The sequence below is a fragment of the Penaeus monodon genome, chromosome 38 (genome assembly GCF_015228065.2).
Source record: "Penaeus monodon isolate SGIC_2016 chromosome 38, NSTDA_Pmon_1, whole genome shotgun sequence".
Taxonomy (NCBI): domain Eukaryota; kingdom Metazoa; phylum Arthropoda; class Malacostraca; order Decapoda; family Penaeidae; genus Penaeus; species Penaeus monodon.
Window position 1 is genome coordinate 8855396 of NC_051423.1, and position 15939 is coordinate 8871334.

Here is a 15939-nt window from a genome sequence, read left to right on the forward strand (position 1 = left end):
CTCTCTTTCACAGGGGAATGATCACTGCCATAAACATTTTCATAGTCCTGTTTCATTTTCAATGCCTGTAAAGGACCATAAAAGATCTGATACAACAAAACTTATAATTCACTGTCTGCAATGGAATATCACAAAATATAGGCATACTTATAAAAAACAAATCAGATCAAGGTACACACACTGGTTTAAAGCACCACTTTGCACACATTCACCTCCATTACCTTGTTGAATTCATCTTCTAAATTGAATCCATCACCAGGACTTAGTGTACTTGGTGTTGACAAGCCACTTGTAGGATGGTCTGTGCTGTGTTGTGCCCCATAACCTGAGCCATTCATTCCATGTGACCCATTAACCCCAGTGTTCATGCCCCCATTAGGTAATCCATTGACTGATCGGGATGGAGGGCCACTCCTGCCCCTCTCCTGTCTTTGCTCTTTTGTACAGGTGGCAGCCATTACCGCTAGCTTTCGTGAATCTTCATACTCTAGGCTCTAAAATGGGGGAAGGGGGAAAGGATTATGCTAAACATCTACCACTACTACAGAATGCTTACTAATTACACATAACAATTATCCTTATATTCTTGCCTTTTCTTTATGTAGTGCTCAATCAATCATTAACCAATGCCATTTATGCAGAACAATCTCAGCAAGACCACAAACCTCTTGACTCTCCTGTGACCATCTCTGGTCACCATTCTCGCTTGTGCTGTACCCACTGTCCATCGTACTGCGCTTGTGGCGTGGGTCAAAGAACCCATTGACAAATCTGCAAAAGACCGTAACAATGAGCATCATTAAACATGCAACAGAGATACTGAACCACACACAAAAGATGATGGCACGATGAATACTAAATTATTACTCATTTTCTAGTCCTCACTGCCTAAAAAGTACACAGATAAATAAAAACATCATTAAGCCATACTCAGGCTGTGAAGCTCTTACAAGATAAATGTGAATGATTTATAACAGATTATATTTCTGAAAAGAATTCCTTTGTTTATGAATATAACCTATCTGTATGTCTACAGATATGCATCCTCATCAATTAGGTTACAATGAAACTGCAAATCAATAAAACTACAAGGGCTTAAAAATAAGAATAGTATGTGTGTTGTGTTGCCTTTTGATTGCATGTGTGTGCATTTGTGTGTCATTTTTGTTTTGAACACTAAACAGTGAGTCCTATTGTGGATAGATAGAAAGCTATACAGCAATGCCTTAGGGAGCAAGAGAATAACAGTTTTAGATTAACTTTGGCAAAACATGACCTTGAATCTTTAAGAAAGAAATACACATGACTTTATCAATTCATATATGTTATTCATAGACACTTTTTAGACAACCTTCATCTTACTTAATTGCAGCATATTGCTTTCATATATTAAGCAAAAATTCATTTATATTTAAAGATGAGAAATTATTTTAGCATCATCAAGCAGGACCTCCATTACTTTACTAGCAAAGAAAACTAATTGCATTATAATTATAAAAGATGTGGAGACAGCAATGCCTTAGAAACCTGAACAGTTGCTCTGACAATTCTTATACAGCTAACGAGCAGGGCCATACAGGATATAACTCAAATGTATAATTGTGCATGGAGATGTAAAAGCAAAGATATGCATGTATGTGTATGTGTAGCAACAATGAAATGTGAAGATGAGTCAGAATGTTCAGTCATCAGGTATTAGTCGTGCCATCTAGCTCTAGAACCCGAGGAGAACAACAGCAACCACAAGTCATGAGTCTGAGTAAGTTCAGTATCTTTAGAATTCTACTTTCTGTTTTTTCTCTAACACTGGTTGATAGTTACTGAAAGATGTTCAGCAGATGTGAACTGCTGGCCTAATCCATCTTATGACTACAATACAAATAAATCAATAAGTAACTAAATATAAATAAGATTAAGAAGATGGATACCACAAGGACTTTATAATCAATCTCAAACCATATGCATTCCCTTAAACAGGGAAAGAGTTTCATGCACCAAACCTACCATAACTTACTATCCTAACCTCAAGAATATTTCTTTTCCATCCCTAGCTGGTTGAATTCCCATTTGAAATAACCTAAAACTCTTAGACTCATACCTGTACCAACCCCAATAAAAGAGGGGCTGGTTATCTAACCCTTATGTGACATACTGCCTGTTTTACATGTACTGCTATGTTGCAGGAATATCAGTTCATCTTTTTATAATCACTAATTACAAATGATGTTCAAGCCAAACACTGCAGAGGGACAGTCTTATCAGCAGGGAAAAAGTCTGGGTTATAAATCAGACAAGACATTAATGTGTCATTTGAAATCAGTGCTCGCATGAGGCATACAGTAATCTGACATTCAGACACTGAAGAGACATACAGTAGTTTACAAGTTAACTGTTGAGGTCCAACACAATAATTTCCCTAACAATTTGCATTTAATCTTAATCCCCCTCCCCTTCTTGGTTGCTGTTTGAGAAGAAGCCTCAGCAGGATTAGTTGTTAATGAAGTTTAGATGGTTAGCAGCACACACATGAATAAATACACACTAACATGCCTCACCACTTACATAAGCAATAAGAACTACAACTACCATGGCCCCCACACTACGCTGAAGACTTAGCGACCACCCACTGTTGCCGTGAGTGGACCCCAGACCATCTAAACTTTCCTTGACGACCTCTGACGGAGTGTGCTCAACTTCCCTAAAATTGAGGCATAGTTGGTGTCTATTTCTGCAGCTAGTATCTTAAGCTCCTTAAGAATTTACTAAGCTTACATCACACACAAACAGTACAAGTAACACACACAAAAAAGAGACAGAAAGAATTAAATACACTCACTACATCTAAGTTTTAAAAATAATGATAATAAAAATACAACACGGTTATTACTGAAGAAGCTGATGGGACATTTAATCATTTACACAAAGGAGCAAAAATCTAGTATGTCAGTCATATCAAAAACATGTGTTAGCTAAAGGAGGGACTTTCACACATCACTACAAAGCATAGACAAAATCATAACATTACATTAATATGCCATTAATATAAAAAGGGAAGCTATTTATTGGACTGAATATCCTTTAGATTTATATACAATAATATATTAAGTTGAAAAGCTTTTACCCTTAGGGAAAAAGTACTCAAAAAACCTATATAAAATGCAATACCTGTATAAAAATATTCTATTTGTCTCATTATAACCAGACATTTAAATCAATATATAAAATCAATTACAAAATATATGAAAAGTCCTGCACTTTCACACTTTTGATTCTCTGTGCAATAGGAAAACATTACTTACATTGGACAATAATTCTTTTTAAAAATTTACCTTCTAGGAAGTTAATATACAATTCATAATATGCCACCAACTTTAACAATTCTGTAAAATGATGTAGTACATATATATGCCTGTAATGTAATATTAGTATACTTCAAACCAAAATTCACAGACCTATTCCCTCAAACACATTAATACAATACAAAACAAAACAAAAAAAAAACAAAAAAAACAAAAAAAAAAAAAAATAAATTAAATACACCTAAAAACTTTTCCTGATATAAATAACCGGCTTAATATAGAGAAAGAAAGGAAGAGGAAAATGAAACCGATATAAAAATCGTACAAAATCAAAATAACAGAGAGAGAGAGAGAAAAAAAATCACTACCCCCCAACCCATTTTCACTCCTCTTACCTGAAATCTGTAGCAGACGAAGGCTTCCTTAGTTTTCGGAATTCGGTCTCGGATAATACACCTCTCTTCTTGTCCTCCTTTGCCGCTGTCATCTCCAGCCATTTGAAGATGTGGACTCGCCCTCTCGTACACAGCTAGGAAGAAAGGCAGGGAAAGTCTTAATTTGTGTTTATATATTTTGGATAGTGAGTTATGGTGAGAGAAAGTCATGTAGAGTTTGGCAAATGGCAGAAAAAAACTAATGTGTGTTCTTAAGCTTTGATGACAATAACATTATGGTGGTGCTAACTCTCCAAACTCAAACATAACCCAGAAAAAAATATGTATTCTCAAACTATGATAAAGCAAAATTTATGTAATGCTGGACATGAACCAGAAAAAAATAAATTTTCTAAGCTTTGACAGAGTATTTTGAATTAAAATAATAATAATCATCATCATGAAACACTTGGAGAAAATGCAAGAAATTGCAATTCAATCTTCTTAGCTCTGAGGATCCATTACTATGAAAGAAACTACACAATATCTTTATTGGGAGTTTCCTTTATAACTCAGCTTATGAGTAACAAACGGGTATTAGGGTAATGATCCTGCTAATCGAGGATGTGTTTTGAATAATATATAATGTGGATGTTAAGAGTGCCTTAAAAATTAATTTCTTATAATAGCAACAGCAGTACCAGCAGTTGAAGCAGCAGCAGCAGCAGTAGTAGTAGTAGTAGTAGTACATATGTGGTAGTAGTAATTGTATTAGTAATAGCAGTACAAGAAAAAGAAATAAAAATAAAAATAAAAAAATAAAGATAAAAATAAAGATAAAAATAAAAATAAAAATAAAGATAAAAATAAAGATAAAAATAGAAATAGAAATAGAAATAGAAATAGAAATAGAAATAGAAATAGAAATAGAAATAAACAAAATAATAAAATAAAAAATAAAATAAATAAAATAAATAAAATAAATAAAAATAAAATAAATAAATAAATAAATAATAATAAAATAAAATAAAATAAAATAAAATAAATAAAATAAATAAAATAAAATAAAATATATAAAATAAAATAAAATAAAATAAAATAAAATAAAATGAAAAATTAAATTAAATTAAATTAAATTAAATTAAATTAAATTAAATTAATAATAATAATAACAGAAGCAGAAGTTGTCTAGTTCTAGTTGTCATTAGTTTACATTGCAGTCGTAGCGGTAGTTGTGCAGTAATTGTAGAATTAACCGTAATGGTAGATAAGGTAAAACTAGCAATACTAGTAGTACTAACAGCATTAGCAATAGTAATAACTGGTAATTAGTAACAGCATCAGTAACAGAAATGCCAATAGAGGCAAAAGCTCTTTAAACAATATCAAAAAGTAAAATAAATCGTATTGATACAACCATCCGTGACAGCAGACATAGCACAACACCACCACTATTACTATTACTACTATGACTATTACAATTACCTATTAATAATGTTTTTTCTATGTCTATTACTATTCCTATCACTATTACTACTACAATTATCAATTATACTACTTGCAATATTATTCTTTTTGCTATTACTATTACTATTACTACTACTACTACTATAATCACTATTAGTTATACTAACAATAATAATAGTTTTTGCTATTGCTATTGCTATTGCTGCTGCTGCTGCTGCTGCTGCTGCTGCTGCTGCTGCTACTACTACTACTACTACTACTACTACTACTACTACTACTACTACTACTACTACTACTACTACTACTACTACTTCTTCTTCTTCTTTTAACGGTAGGTTCATGTCTGAGCCGCCGTGGTCACAGCACGATACCCAACTGCAGCTTTCATGTTGTGATGCTCTTGGAGTGAGTACGTGGTAGGGTCCCCAGTTCCTTTCCACGGAGAGTGCCGGTGGTACCTTTTTTAGGTAATCATTCTCTCTTTCTTATCCGGGCTTGGGACCAGCACTGACTTGGGCTGGCTTGGCCACCCAGTGGCTAGGTAGGCAATCGAGGTGAAGTTCCTTGCCCAAGGGAACAACGCGCCGGCCGGTGACTCGAACCCTCGAACTCAGATTGCCGTCGTGACAGTCTTGAGTCCGATGCTCTAGCCATTCGGCCACCGCGGCCTTACTACTACTACTACTACTACTACTACTACTACTACTACTACTAATAATAATAATAATAATAATAATAATAATAATAATAATAATAATAATAATACCACTACCACTACTACCACTACTACTACTACCATTACCACTGCTACTACCACCACTACCACTAGCACTGCTACTACCACTGCTACTACCACTGCTACCAGCCACACAACCGGGACGCGGCACTCACGTTGGCGGGCGGGTGCTGGAGCGGGTTGTTGTCGAGGCTGAGCGTCACCAGCGAGGACATGAAGCGGAGTTCGGTGGGCAGCGTGGCGATGCGGTTCCCACTCAGGTCGAGCAACACCAGCCGGAGGAAACACAACTCTGCAATGGCAAAAGAGGGGGGGGGGTTAGGGTGAGAAGAGATAACTGGGTGAAAAAAATTGATGATTGTGGTGAATGGCGATCGATTTTGTGAAGGTATTTTGAGAAATTAGCCGCTGGAAGTTAATAATGCTGGTATTTACTGACAGCTTATGGTGTGAACAATTCATTGAACAGCGCGTTTGGTTGTTGCTGATCATCTATAGAAATGGTATTGGTTTCGAAGTGGCTTCTATTCTGCAAATAAACAGCTAATTTTTTTTAAAAGCTCCATCTTATCAAATTCGACGATTTATGGACAGCTGACATCATAAACTGAATATCAATATTGATATCAAAGACCTTCAGTAAAATTGCTCATCGAATATCAACAATGTTAGCAAAAGACCTTTCAGTAAAATTTCTATTTTTATTGCCGACGGTTAATGTTCGGGCCGATTACGGCATATTTCGACGACTGACTCATGCACTGTGAATCAACCTGAATGTAACAATTTCTAGGGAATTTTAATGCAGCACGATCAACGCTGTGCTTACTCATTCGAAATACCCGCTTAGCAAAGTACATAAATAAAACAAAAACGCTGTGATTCCGACCTAATAAAAACGAACTTCAAAAATATCCGCAATTTACGACCTTTGCACCAACTCACCAAGCTGCGCATCTTTACGCACGGTATATAAAAATACATTAACAACTACAACAACAACAATAACCATCATCACATCAAAACTTACAATAATAATAATAAATAACAAGGCAAAAAAATCAAGACTATTTCTCCAAAGGAGTAATCAGTTGTGATTCTCAGTACTGGCCCGCTGGGTACGGGTCACCACGACCATGGTCTATATAAGTACATATATATAAGTATAGACATTGTATAGACCTTGACCGCGACCTCACCGTGACAAAGCTCTCACGCGGACCGACACGAACCAGCCTAAACCGGGGTCGCACTTCCCCTTCCCCTTCTCTTCTCTTCTCCTTTCTGCCTGCTCTTTCTGCTTTCTCCTTTTGCATCGTCCTCTCCTCTTTCATCTTTCCTCTCTCATCTCCTCTTTCATCAATCCTCTCTCTTTCTTTTCTCTCTCCTCTCTTTCTTCTCACTCTCCTCTCTTTCTTCTCACTCTCCTCTCTTTCTTCTCACTCTCTCTCTCTCTCTCTCCTCTCTCTCTCTCTCTCCCTCTCTTCTCACTCTCTCTCCTCTCTCTCTTCTTCATCTCCTCTCTTTCTTCTCCTCTCCTCTCCCTTTTTTTTCTCTCTCTACTCTCTGTTTACTCTTCTCTCTACTCTTTCTCTCTACTTCTCTCTCTCTCTCTCTCTCTCTCTCTCTCTCTCTCTCTCTCTTCTCTCTCTCCCTCTCTCTCTCTACTCTCTCTCCTTCTACTCTCTCTCTCTACTTTCTCTCTCTCTCTCTACTCTCTCTCTCTCTACTCTCTCTCTCTACTCTCTCTACTCTTTCTCTTTTCTCTCCTCTTCCCTTCTCCTTGTCCCAACCTTGAATCAACATCCTTGTCCCTTTACTCATGAAAACCGTCGATTAGTGGGAGGTGACTCATTACCGCAAATATTGATAAATCTGCTGCGCACAAAGAAGGAATTTGTGCACTACCTCTTTACGGGCTATGACCTTAAATACACAAAAGGAAATTGAAAATCTGCATTTTTTATTTCTTTTTTGCCCAGCCTAACTTTCTCGAACCATTTCAACTCGTCTTTACTTGTGAGAACAAATATATACAACGAAAATAATGTTTTTATTACAGTGACAGTTCCATTGTTAACAAATAAAACTGTCTAGGAGTATCTGCAGGACCCCTGCCTGCGCCTGACCTCTGGCCATGAACTGTACAACTGACACCCCAGACCCTGCAGTATAACGCCATGCAGTGTTTCCGACGACCGACAACAGGGCTCCAAGGAATACAAAAGCACAGTGATTGACGTGTTATCCCACGTGGCATAGCACTGTAACGCGGAATCGAGCACAACCGCAACACAGTCAAACAAGCAGATACAAGCCTAGCTAACAATCAGCAGTCATTCTTTGGTCATTCTTTTCCGAAACAAACAAAAAAGGGAGCCACTAATCCGGACAGAAGGCAATTCAAACCGCATCAAAATTCCTGAAAATCAACGCGTCGCCATATGTTTCCTTTGTCCGAGTGAGCCTTAAATGGCAACTCCCACCTGGCGGCCGGTGGGCGGTGGGCGGCGGGCGGAGGTGCAGAGGGCACGGGGGAGGGGTCAGGGAGCGGAGGAGTACATGGTGAGTCATGCCAGCAACAGTTACATGCCCAGGGTAATATGCAATTCCCTTTTCGTTCCTAGCTGCCCATACCCCTATCACACATCTCTATTATCCTTCTATTCAATAAAAAACATCTGCAAGGCGACGAAAGAACAGTGCCATAATCTTGGGCGAGAATCCCTTCCTGGAAGGTCGCAGGTGGCGACAGTGACCTGCAAGGAGGAGGAAGGGAGGGGGGTCGGCTGGGGTGGTTTTAGGGGAGGGGGGTCCCTTACCTGCAACGGGTCCCACCTCACCTCTATGGAGACACAGGCTTGGAACAACACGAGCAATAATGTTTGATAGATACTAAGATACGTATAAAATACTAGCAGCTGTCTCTTAATGGGCATCTACGTCCCGACATCCATCGACATGATATCCAGAGCACGGCACTCGCGGCCACACCTCGCCATAGTCTCTATGGCTCCTGGCATCTCTTCATCTCGCCATGTAACACTTCACACCATATAATACACACCACACTTTACACCACTCCCAACCTTATCACACCACACCTACCTTAAAATTTATCAAACCATATAACACAGCACCTCACCAAACATCACACCCCACCACACTTCAACACCACAAACCACCCAACACCACCACACCGAGCTACACCCCATCGCCACACAACACCACAGTTTCCACAATACGCCCCCCCCCACACACACATACAATCAACAGGATCATACAGCGAGCGAAGCCAGGGTACCCATGGAATATCAGGGATTAGGGGCCTTGTAAACACATAAATCCCAGATGACCCGACTTGAAATAGGTCACGTGCCGCCATGTTTGCTCTCGGGTGCCTTCTGGTATTTATTGACCGCGCAATAAATCAACATGGAAGACGTAACCTCATCCTACGGTCAGCATGAAAACGATCAAGAATAGGATTGTGATGGAAAGTGCTGCTGAATATTCAAACAGAATACGACAGACTAATTGTTGTCAAACTGCCATGCAAATGAAGGCGATATTTCGAGACGATATTCATGTACGACAAATATCAAACAAAGCATTGCGAACTGAAAAGGAAAGTGTTTTAAACAGATGCTACCGCGATGACTGACCCAATAACGGGTACATGAACAGAATGAAATGGGGGTAACGTGTTGCATGCAATTGCAAACCGTTTTTTTAAGAACTGCAGGTATGCGAAATAACAAATCTGTGTCCAAACCAGCGATATAAAATTAGTAACGACACTCGAGCATCGCGTGACCAACTCCTTCGGAAGCGGCATGACGTAACGAGCTCCCGCGTGACGAAAAGTAAACGTTACCTTGAAGGCCAATTATCCGCAGCGCCGCCACTGGCTCGGTTTCGTAACGCGTTTTGCGGATCGCGGCGGAGTGAATGGACCTAAGGCCTTTGTTCATCCTTCTTTCTTATTAATTCTCTCTTCTGTTCACTCTTTCCTTGCTGTTTCCTCTTGTTTGATATATTTTATCCCCTATCTAAGCCCCTCCCCCATCTCTCCTGTCTCCGCCTCGTCTTCCTACTAACTTCACTCTCTCATTTAGTTTCTCCCCCTCCTGTCTCTCCCTTCCTTCTTTATTTATCTATTTTTTTCCTTCCTTCCTTCCTAACATCCTTTCTTTCACCTCTCATTATCTCTCCCTTCTCCTTCCCCCTTCCCTTTTCCTCCTCCCGCTTTCCTTAATCCCTCTACTCTCTTCCCCATTCTCCCTTCCCCTTTCACTCTACCCCTCCCCTCCCCCCACCCATCCCGTATGAGCGACAGCCTGCGTTATCTCCCCCGATCTAACTGCACGATATCGATCACCCCCCCACCCCCCTCCCCGCCGACGCCTCGCATTGGCACGATTTGCTAACTGGCCTCACTCACACGAACGCGGGAGTGGGAGTGGGAGTGAGAGTGAGAATAGGAATGGGAGTGGGAATGAGGTGTGGGAATGAGAATAGGAATGGGAGTGGGAGTGAGAGTGAGAATTGGAGTGGGAGTGGGAATGAGAAAGAGTGGGAGTGGTAATGGGGGCGGGAGTGGGAATGGGAGTGGGAGTGGGAGTGGGTGTAGGGTGGGGATTTATGTCGTTTTGGGGGCTTTTTGTTTCTCGTGCTCGTCCGGGCTGATGGCCAGTTAGTACTCGTGGTTAGTTATGTGGTAATGAGGCAGGAAGGTTTGTTTGTTTTGTGGTTGTCTGCTTCGTGTATCTTGCTGACTAACTCACAGACTGACATTCTCTCTTTCTCTTTTTTTTCTTTTTTTCCTTTATTCTCTCTCTCTCTCTCTCTCTCTCTCTCTCTCTCTCTCTCTCTCTCTCTCTCTCTCTCTCTCTCTCTCTCTCTCTCGCTCTCGTCTGTTCACTAAATCAATCCGCGTCCGCCCCGCAAGTCAGCTGGTAAGTCAGCTGGTAAGTCAGCCCGCCCGGTGCCTTCATCCACAGTATTTGTCCCTAAGTCATATGGCGTCAATCTGTCCCGAGGTCAGTAGGAGGTACCCTACCACCTCTACCATTATCACCCCCACAGTTAATTACCCCCTCCTCCCCCCGCTACCATTGCCACCACCCACACAACCCCCCCCCGCCACCACCACCACCACCACCACCACCGCGACGCCACCTTGCTCCCGACCAGACGGACCGACGCGAATGACATAACGAACGCGAAAAGCAGCCCCTCCAAACCCGACCCGACTCGTAGGACCGAAAACAGGTTCGGTTCCTCGTGAGTGTGAGATGGGCGTACGTGGTATGGGGTTGGGATAAGGACTGCAGTGGTAATGGTAGAGGAGGAAGAAGAGGAAGAGGAGGAAGAGGAGGAGGAGGAGGAGGAGGAGGAGGAGGAGGAGGAGGAGGAGGAGGAGGAGGAGGGAAGGAAGGGGAAAAGGAAGAGGAAGAGGAAGAAGAGGAAGAGGAGGCGGAGGCGGAGGCGGAGGAGGAGGAGGTGGTGGAGGATGAGGAGAAGGAGGAGGAGGAGGAGGAGGAGGAGGAGGAGGAGGAGGAAGAGGAGGAGGAGGTGGGGGGAGGAGGGTGGAGGAGGGGAAGGGGGGAGGGGAGGGGAGGAGGGGGAGGAGGGGGAGGAGGGGAGGAGGGAGAGGGGGAGGAGGAGGAGGAGGAGGAGGAGGAGGGGGGAGGGGAAGGAGGGGAGGAGGGAGGAGGGGAGGAGGAAGGAAGGGGAAGGAGGAGGAGAGGAGAACAAGACAAGAGAAATAAACAACGAAAAGTAAAGAAAACAGGGTCGGGCATCGTTATAGAGTCGGATGGTACTGTCAGTTTCCTTTACCTCTACTGCCTCTTATCATTGCTGTCTCCCTTATCTACCTACATTCAAACTTTTCTTCTACTTCTTCTTCTATCCTACTATTCCATCTCGTCTGCTCACCACACCTTCTATCAAATTCCCTGTCCCGTTTCTCCATTCTCCTCTACATTTTTTTTTATTATTATTGTCTCGTATCTCTCATTCTCTCTTCTCTTCTTCTCCGTTTTCTTACTTCACTCTACCTTTTCTCTCTTCCACTCCTCTGTACCTCTTTTTTCTATCCAGTATTTTCTTCCCTCTTTCCTTTCCTTCTTACCTCTACCTCTCCTCCCCTTACCTCCTCTCTTTCCCTATCTCTCGTCCCCTCCTCTCTTTCTCCTATGTCTCATCCCCTCCCCTCCTTCCTTCCGTTCCTTCCCTTCCCTCTCCTTCCTTCCCCTTCCCACCTCTCTCCTTCCTTCCCCTTCCCTCTCCATCACACAACCAGGCGCCTGTTCAGCCAGCCGCCACCTTGTTCTGGTCGATAGTCATGTTATTATATTATTTACCGGCCGTCTGTCTGCGCTCATGGTCTGCTGTGAGGCCTGGCACCACCGTCTCCCAGGTAAGTCTGGCACCATTTACTCCTAGACACGTTTGGAACCAACATCTTCCAGGAGAACCTGGTACCACAGGTAAGTTTGGTGCAAGATCTTAATCGAGACCACAAACCTTACACCACTCCCTACGTAGACATGGCACCATCGCCATAACAATCCAGACACAAGAACCTATCCATCGGCATTCCAATCAACAGGTGAGCAAGCTAGAAGCCGGATCGCCAAATCCGCCAAGCATGGCACCGGTAACCCTCAAGTCAGCTGGCACCAACACACAGCGACCTGTCCTGCTTTAACACCAAGCAAGTCTCGCGACGTCCTGCTTTCGTGCCAAGCAGGTCACGCAACCGAAAGCAACCTTCCCAATACATAAAAATCTAGAGTATTAAACATTGAACCACACGATGAGTCTGCACAACTGACTCGTTTATCCGAAGGGGAGGGGAGCTCACAGTCAGCACAAATTTGGTTTAACAGTAACGTGAACAGAATTTGGGTGGAGTTTGCTGCTGTGTGAAGTGGAACAGGTGAGAACACAGAGAGGAAAATTGTTTGTTTTTTTCTATTTCTTACTTTCACCATCATTCAACTTCCCTTTGCTTTATTCACATCTCTCATTATCCCCCTCCTCCTTTCTAGCGAGTTCATATTTTTCTCTTTCTACTTTTTTTCTTCTTCTTTTCCTCCCCCTCGTTCTTGTCCATTTTCTTATCTTCCTTCGTTTCCTCCAACATCATACTCGCACTGCCATGACACAGGAGACCCGAGGCGGAAATGGATCCACGGAGGGAAGGTGGGAGAAATATAAAGATATATAAATGTGCTGCAACCTGTAACGGATACAAAGGGAGACATCAACAAAAAGATAAAAGGGGAGGGGAGGAGGAGGAGGAGGAAAGGGAGGAGGAGGAGGAGGAGGAGGAGGAGGAGGAGGAGGAGGAGGAGGAGGAGGAGGAGGAAAGGGAGGAGGAGAGGAGGAAAGGGAGGAGGAGGAGGAGGAGGAAAGGGAGGAGGAGGAGGAGGAGGAAGAGGAGGAGGAGGAGGAGGAGGAGGAGGAGGACGAGGACGACGACGACGACGACGACGACGACGACGACGACGACGACGACAACGACGAAGAAGAAAAAAATAGGAGGAGAGTAAAGAAAGACGAGAATGAGGAAAGGGGGAACGGAGAGAATGAGGAAGAGGAGGAGGAGAAAGGGACTTGAGGACGGCATGAGTCACGTCGCCACGCGGTGGTCATGGGTGGAGGCCCGCCGAGTGAGCGGCGGAGCCAGCGCGTCAGGTTCCGCACCGGCCAGTCTTCGTCCCTTTTATCCCCTTGACGAACACGAGGGGGGGGGGGACCACTAGTGGTTCGCAACCGCTGGTTCAGGGGAATATCTCAATTCGCTGGTTCAGGGGAATATCTCAATTCGCTGGTTCAGGGGAATATCTCAATTCGCTGGTTCAGGGCAATATCTCAATTCGCTGGTTCAGGGCAATATCTCAATTCGCTGGTTCAGGGGAATATCTCAATTCGCTGGTTCAGGGCAATATCTCAATTCGCTGGTTCAGGGGAATATCTCAATTCGCTGGTTCAGGGGAATATCTCAATTCGCTGGTTCAGGGAAATATCTCAATTCGCTGGTTCAGGGGAATATCTCAATTCGCTGGTTCAGGGGAATATCTCAATTCGCTGGTTCAGGGGAATATCTCAATTCGCTGGTTCAGGGGAATATCTCAATTCGCTGGTTCAGGGGAAATATCTCAATTCGCTGGTTCAGGGGAATATCTCAATTCGCTGGTTCAGGGGAATATCTCAATTCGCTGGTTCAGGGGAATATCTCAATTCGCTGGTTCAGGAGAATATCTCAATTCGCTGGTTCAGGAGAATATCTCAATTCGCTGGTTCAGGGGAATATCTCAATTCGTTGGTTCAGGGGAATATCTCATTTCGCTGGTTCAGGGGAATATCTCAATTCGCTGGTTCAGGGGAATATCTCAATTCGCTGGTTCAGGGGAATATCTCAATTCGCTGGTTCAGGGGAATATCTCAATTCGCTGGTTCAGGGCAATATCTCAATTCGCTGGTTCAGGGCAATATCTCAATTCGCTGGTTCAGGGCAATATCTCAATTCGCTGGTTCAGGGGAATATCTCAATTCGCTGGTTCAGGGCAATATCTCAATTCGCTGGTTCAGGGCAATATCTCAATTCGCTGGTTCAGGGCAATATCTCAATTCGCTGGTTCAGGGCAATATCTCAATTCGCTGGTTCGCGAAAAAATGGTTTGCCCGCAGGTTAAAGGTCTCGGTCTTTCTCTTCTTCACCTCCTTCTCCGTCCTCGTCTTCCCCGACTTCTTCCTTCTCTTCCTCCTCCATCATTACCTCATCCTCATCATAACAATCGATTCTCTTCCTCTCCTTTTCTCGATGATTCGCAAAACGTTTATCTTACTTTTTAACCGCCACATTTCACCCCCGAAACACCTTGGCCCAGCCGCTACCTCAACAACAATAAAAAAAACTCGCGGCGGAGGTGAGGGAGAGACTCGCGGCGGAGGTGAGGGAGAGACTCGCGGGGGAGGTGAGGGAGAGACTCGCGGGGGAGGTGAGGGAGAGACTCGCGGGGGAGGTGAGGGAGAGACTCGCGGCGGAGGTGAGGGAGAGACTCGCGGCGGAGGTGAGGGAGAGACTCCCGGGGGAGGTGAGGGAGAGACTCGCGGGGGAGGTGAGGGAGAGACTCGCGGGGGAGGTGAGGGAGAGACTCGCGGGGGAGGTGAGGGAGAGACTCGCGGGGGAGGTGAGGGAGAGACTCCCGGGGGAGGTGAGGGAGAGACTCGCGGCGGAGGTGAGGGAGAGACTCGCGGGGGAGGTGAGGGAGAGACTCGCGACGGAGGTGAGGGAGAGACTCCCGGGGGAGGTGAGGGAGAGACTCGCGGGGGAGGTGAGGGAGAGACTCGCGGCGGAGGTGAGGGAGAGACTCGCGGCGGAGGTGAGGGAGAGACTCGCGGGGGAGGTGAGGGAGAGACTCGCGGGGGAGGTGAGGGAGAGACTCGCGGCGGAGGTGAGGGAGAGACTCGCGGCGGAGGTGAGGGAGAGACTCCCGGGGGAGGTGAGGGAGAGACTCGCGGGGGAGGTGAGGGAGAGACTCGCGGCGGAGGTGAGGGAGAGACTCGCGGGGGAGGTGAGGGAGTGACTCGCAGCGGAGGTGAGGGAGAGACTCGCGGCGGAGGTGAGGGAGTGACTCGCGGCGGAGGTGAGGGAGAGACTCGCGGGGGAGGTGAGGGAGAGACTCGCGGGGGAGGTGAGGGAGAGACTCCCGGGGGAAGTGAGGGAGAGACTCGCGGGGGAGGTGAGGGAGTGACTCGCGGGGGAGGTGAGGGAGAGACTCGCGGGGGAGGTGAGGGAGAGACTCGCGGGGGAGGTGAGGGAGTGACTCGCGGCGGAGGTGAGGGAGAGACTCGCGGGGGAGGTGAGGGAGAGACTCCCGGGGAGGTGAGGGAGAGACTCCCGGGGGAGGTGAGGGAGAGACTCGCGGGGGAGGTGAGGGAGAGACTCGCGGGGGAGGTGAGGGAGAGACTCCCGGGGGAGGTGAGGGAGAGACTCGCGGGGGAGGTGAGGGAGAGACTCCCGGGGGAGGTGAGGGAGAGACTC

At 44.7% G+C, this 15939-nt stretch overlaps 1 protein-coding gene across 8 annotated transcripts in view; it reads right to left on the reverse strand.

Annotated features, from left to right (window-relative positions):
* LOC119596585 (DISP complex protein LRCH3-like) overlaps positions 1–15939 on the reverse strand; it is a 40128-nt gene that overhangs the window by 16510 nt on the left and 7679 nt on the right. For 4 of the 8 annotated variants that reach the window (XM_037945899.1, XM_037945897.1, XM_037945896.1 and 1 more), the window contains exons 3-7: positions 6032–6168; positions 3695–3828; positions 666–771; positions 222–494; positions 1–65 (exon numbers count right to left, since the gene is read on the reverse strand). In XM_037945899.1, coding sequence (XP_037801827.1) covers positions 1–65; positions 222–494; positions 666–771; positions 3695–3828; positions 6032–6168 — 715 coding nt within the window. Of the gene's footprint in view, positions 66–221; positions 495–665; positions 772–2562; positions 2677–3694; positions 3829–6031; positions 6169–15939 lie in introns of those variants that run through there. The other 4 variants (XM_037945903.1, XM_037945900.1, XM_037945898.1 and 1 more) reach the window with 2 other exon arrangements.